Source organism: Pteropus vampyrus, unplaced genomic scaffold (assembly GCF_000151845.1).
Source record: "Pteropus vampyrus isolate Shadow unplaced genomic scaffold, Pvam_2.0 Scaffold292, whole genome shotgun sequence".
Taxonomy (NCBI): domain Eukaryota; kingdom Metazoa; phylum Chordata; class Mammalia; order Chiroptera; family Pteropodidae; genus Pteropus; species Pteropus vampyrus.
In genome coordinates, this window is record NW_011889073.1 from 1,101,718 (window position 1) to 1,107,482 (window position 5,765).

At 38.0% G+C, this 5,765-nt stretch overlaps 1 protein-coding gene across 5 annotated transcripts in view; it reads left to right on the forward strand.

The window, feature by feature from the left end:
* The window catches only part of SERAC1 (serine active site containing 1), a 40,667-nt gene that overhangs the window by 21,994 nt on the left and 12,908 nt on the right, over nt 1–5,765 (forward strand). For all 5 annotated transcript variants that reach the window (XM_011376304.2, XM_023521105.1, XM_023521106.1 and 2 more), the window contains 2 exons: nt 1,072–1,185; nt 2,916–3,078. In XM_011376304.2, the coding sequence (XP_011374606.1) occupies nt 1,072–1,185; nt 2,916–3,078 (277 nt within the window). The remainder of the gene's footprint in view (nt 1–1,071; nt 1,186–2,915; nt 3,079–5,765) is intronic.

Here is a 5,765-nt window from a genome sequence, read left to right on the forward strand (position 1 = left end):
ATCTTGGAGATTGGTCTATATCAGTATATGAAAAGACTCAAAATTTTTCATACACAGCGATCCACTGTACAACAGTGCCATCGTTTATCTAACCAACCCCCTGTTGATGGGCATTAAGTTAGGTGGTCTCAGTCTTTTGTTCTTAAAAATAGTGCTGCAGGGAACAAACTTCCATGTATCACCTTGTCTGTGTGCTGTGTGTCGGAGGGCATGGGCCCTTGTAATTTGACAGTTGTCATAAGTTTCCTCCATAGAAGTAGCCCTGTCGATACTACCAGGAGCAGGGTGATAAGGGTGCCTGCCTCCCCACCCATCTGACGGATGAAAAACACCCTTTCTCGGTAGTTTGACCGTGCATGCCTCTCCGTCTGAGTGGTATCGGGCATCATTTCATGTATTTTAGAGACATTATGTTCCTTTTCCTAAGAACTTTGTGCCAAGACCATTGCTCATTTTTCCATAATGTTGGTATTTTTCTTACTGATTTGTAGGAGATGATTGCATGTTGGTAACTTAGTCCTTAATCCGTGGTAAGGGTTGAAATTTTCTTTTCCCAATTTATTCTTATGTTTCATTATCTGTTAGGACTAGGTCCCACTGCTCTTCTGTTTAATACTTTTCCTAATTCTTGTTTATTTTTCTATATGAATTTGAATTTCAGTTTGGGAAGAATTAAAAGGTCAATGATCGTTATCATCATTGCTTTTAATTTTTTTCAATAATGCTTTTTCTCGTTTTTATTATTTTAATGAATAGACTTTAAGTAGAATCTACTAGCATAATCTGACACTGGAACATTGTGATCGATCCTTGGCTTTTCTCAGATGTTAAAAATTGTGCATTAGCACTTTGTACTTTTAGATGAGAGAACACAGGAAAGAATTAAGGCTCAGAGATTGCTCTCCTAGGAATAATCCCATGTCTTCTATTCTAGTAAGCAGCAGCCCGCATGATATTTTAGAGTCCTACGTATTAGTTTTTTTCTAACACTGTATAAATACAGAGATTTTTTTTCATCCAACAAAAAATATTAGTCACTTCTTTAGTAAAAGTTGGTTCTCTCGCTTGCAGGGCGGCTTATGGTGTTTCGGAGGAAACGGCCTTCCTTATGCTGAGAGCTTTGGAGAAGTCCCTTCGGCTGCAGTGGAAATGTTCTGCTTAGACGCTTTAGTAAAACATTCTGAGGTAACTTACGTTGTCAAATGCGCTTTGCTTTTATGATCACGTTGAAAAAATTATACAGGTTTATTCAAGGGATGTTATCCTTGTTTATTAAAAAAAGACAAAAGCTTTTGGCTTGTTTTTAAATTTCTGCTTTTCCCCCCATTTAGTTGTTCAAATTGATAATCATGATTTAACAACATTATACGAATTTCATTTTTGCTAAGTATTTCTAAAAATGGATTTAATCTTAATTGCACACAAAGCAGCCTGTTGTCTAAATACAGCATTTACCTTTGAGTTCTGCCGTCTGCCACTGTCTTTCTCAGATCGTTTTTACAAATAGTTACCAGGTAGTCAATTTCCATTGAAATATCTGTCCATGATATGGCAAGACAGAAAAAAAGGAAATATTTGAATAACCACATTTTAACCATAGCATGCATCAATGATTTTTAAACTTTTTGGCATTACGGCAACTTTTTTATTGTGATCATAGTTTGATTTTAAAAAGAAAAAAGTAACAAATTTTGTGGTGCTCAAACATTAATACATAAAAATTCCTCAGGAATCATATTAAAAATGCACATTTCCTGTTCACCTCTAGCAATTTTAATTACTGGACGTGAGGTGGAGTCCAGGAATTCGCATATGTCACAATGTCACAGGCATCCTTGGTGAGGCTGCTGCAGGTTTTCATCCCATATCATGAGAAACGTCATCCTAGAGATTTAAACACTCCGGTTTAATTTGGAAACCATGAGACATGGCTCAAAAGCTTGGTGCCCTCTGGTCATCTTTAGTGCCCACCCATGGAACTGGGAATCGGGCACAGAGCAGTTGGTCTTTAGTGTCGGACTACAGACGGGAGTGTGGGACAGCCAGCTTGAGTTTCTGCGACTTAACAGCCTGTTGCCGAAGCAGTAGATGTATCTTTAGAAAGTCCAGTACATGGACCATAATAGGTACTTTTCCAGAAGCCTCTCAAGTTATTACATGTCTCAGTGTATGTCTAAGATGTATACTTTTAAATGAATGTGAAACAAGATAAAATTTAATAAAAATTTAGAGAATAGTAATTGTTCCATACGTGTGACATGTTGTCATGCCAGTGAGTAAAACTAGTGATAGGAAGAGGAAAGGCCACACTGGTGACCTTGGCAGACCATAATGACTTGTTGGTCACCTGCCTTACCTTAATACACATATTTCCTTTGGCTTTCTTTTATCTCTTTCTCATTAAAAATTCACATCCCTTTTTCTTTTTCTTTTTACTTGATCTTTTTCTTAAAAAAATATTTTTCACCTCCTAAGTTTAGGCCATCCCCATACCTGTGGGCTTGCATGGGGCAGATGTTACTTATCTCTGTGGGAGTTCCTGGGGCAAGTTTCTCAAGGGTAAAGAACAGTTTTAAGATAATTTTAAGCCAATCAAATAATCACTGTACATTGAATCAATTCTGTAATAATGGCATTGTCAGGTTATATCCAATCAAGAGCTAAATAGAAGAACATTATGAATGAAAATTTCAAAAGCCCTGGTGAGATATGACTTATTTTTTTCAGTGATTTTGAAACAATTTCGAGGTAGATAGGGCTTTGTATATTTATTTAAATAAGCAGAGAGTTTTGGATGTCTTTCTGGGTCTCTGTCCTTGAGCAGGAGCCACCTGGCTGCCCCGTCAGCATGTCGTGTCACCTGGTTAGTGAATTCGTACCACATAAAGTGAGCTGTCATTAATTTATTGCACTAGATATCCACACATTGTGATAAAATTGAAGCAAATGGAGGCTTGCAACTGCTTCAGAGGCTGTACCAACTTCACAAGGACTGCCCTAAAGTACAGAGAAATATAATGCGTATCATTGGAAATATGGCTTTGAATGAACATCTTCATTCTCCTATCGTTCAATCAGGTAACAACTTTATGTACTGAGTATTTTGGATCTCATCCTGTGTTCTCCTACCTCCGCCCAACATGATACATTAATTTTTCAGTAGAGTGAAGACTGTTTTTAGTTATGGATCCTTAGAGCACGTTGTTATAGTGACACAAGGAATCGCTTGAGATACGTGGATAATCTACACCTAAGATAAACAGTGTGTGGACAGTTACAGGAGAGCAGTTTCTGCCGATGACCATCTAATTGTTTATATCTTTGATATGGATCATTTTTAGAGACCAAGATCTGGGTGCTAAGTGCGCTTATTGCTCCTGAAGTGTCTTTGTTCTTGGCTTTTTCAGTGGAAAAAGCTAGGGGATATATACAATATACGTACACAGACATACGCATAAGTATACACACACATATGCGCACATGTACAGCTGACCCTCGAACATCATGGGCTTGGACCGCACAGGCTCACTTACATGCGGACGTTTCTCAACAAGCACCTGTGCTGTTGTAGATCGCGGCCTGGAGTCCGCAGGTGCAGAGGGCCGACTGTGCGTTGATCTGCGCCATTTTATACAGAGGACTTGGGCATCTAGCGGTCCTGGAACCGAACCCCCGCAGACACTGAGGGACAACTTAAACTGGCAGGGAGTCAAAAGTTTTATGTGAGTTTTCGGCTGTATGGGGGCGGTCAGCACCCCTAACCTCTTCATTGTTCAAGGGTCAACTGTACATGCTTATGTTCACGCATACACATATTAGAAGTTAGGAATTTACGTTTAAGAGTGTCTTGATCAGAAGAGTGTCTTGTTCAGAAACTTCTATAAAGGACCATTTGCTCTGGGTTTTATTTGTTCATCTTTTTATAGATTCTTAAAGTGGAAACTTAGATTACTGATTTTAACCCTTTTTCTTGTTTCAATTGCATATTACTATGTATCGAACCACCCCAAAACTCAATGGTTAAAACAGCAGCCATGTGTTTTGCTCATGAATCTGACATTAGGGCAAGGTTGAGTAGGGATGGCTTATATCTGCTCTCTGCACCATCAGCTGGGGCCGCTCAGCTGTGGGACAGAGGATTTGTCCTACTTTCAAGATTACTTGCTCAAAGGGCTTGTAAACTGTTACTGGCTATTGGCACGGAGCTCAGCGGGGCCGGGCCATTGGCGCCTTTCCACATGCGCCTCTCCATGTGGCTTAGGCTTCCTTAAAGAGTGATGGTTGGGTCCCAAGGGCAAATGCCTTGAGAGAAAGCCAGGTATAAGCTCTTTTGTCTGTTATAATCTAGCCCTGGAAGTAACTTCTGCCTGGACTCTTTATCGATTAGGAGCTGGTCACTAAGGCTGGCCCATGGTCAATGGGAGGGGGATTATGGGGGATACCTCTTCACCTCTTGATGAGAATAGCGTCAAAGAATTTGAAGACATATTTTAAAATCACTACAAATTGCTAATACAGATATTTAAAGCTACAAATTTCCTCTAACCTGCTTTAGATGCAGATCTCAAATTTTTGTTATTTCGTATTTTAATCATCATTCAGTTTGAAATGTTTTCTAATTTCCTTTGTGATTTCTTCTTTGCCTCATGGGTTATTTAAAAGTGTGTTCTGTAAACCCTTAACAAGTATTAAGGGTTTCCTAGATATCATATGTCTCTGATTTCTAATTTAATATTCCATGTCTTCAGAGAACATACCCTGTGTTTTAATCTTTGGAAACTTACTGAGACTCAGTCGATGGCCTACTTTACGGTCTGTCTTGGTGAGTGCTCTGTGTGCACTTGGATAAGTGTAAGTATGTGTAGTGTTAAGTGAAGTGCTCTGTAAACAACGCTTAAACCAAGTTGGCTGATACTGTTTCTCAAATCTTCTCTAGATCTTTACTGAGTTTTGTCTAGTGCTGCGAATTACTAAGAGGTGATTAAATTCTTCAGCTGTGATTGTGAATTTGTCTGTATCTCCTTTTAGTTCCGTTAGGTTTTTCTTCCCGTGACGTGTTCATTTTTTATTATCACTGGCAATACTTCAAGTCTACTTTGATATTAAAATACTCACATTGGTTTTTTTCTTACGCTTGCTGTTTGCATTGCATATCTTTGATCTTTTTCTCCTTTTGCTTTCATTTTTCTGTGACTTTAAAAATACATCTTTTATCGACGGTGCATAGTTGGATCTTTTTCATTAATCCAGTTTGATAATCTTTCTCTTTGAATTATTTAGTCTCTTTGCATCTGATGTAATTATTGTCATCGTTTGGTCGTGTCTGTCATCTTGCTCTTGTTTCCTATTTCCCCGCTCTGGTTTCTTTCTTTTTTCCTCTTTTCCTGGCCCTTTTTTTTTTTTTTGGAAGGGGGGTTCCTTGAGTATTTTTGTATTGTATTTCTTTTCTTCTTTTGTTTTTTTATACAATAGTTTCAGTATTTTTTTTAATGGTTGTATCCTTATCAGTCTAGCTTGAATTAGTTTTGCGATACTTCACATATAATGTGAGATTCTTACAATAATGTAATTCACTTTGCATCCCTCGCCACCTTTGTGGTATTGTTATATTTTACTCCTACATGTTACAGATTCATGATACATCATTATTTTTGTTTTAACAGTCAAATGATATTTAAAGAATATTAGAAACAGTTTTTTACTTACACATTTGTAGTAACATCTGGTATTCTTTCTTCTTTTCTATGTATCTAAAGTCCCATCTG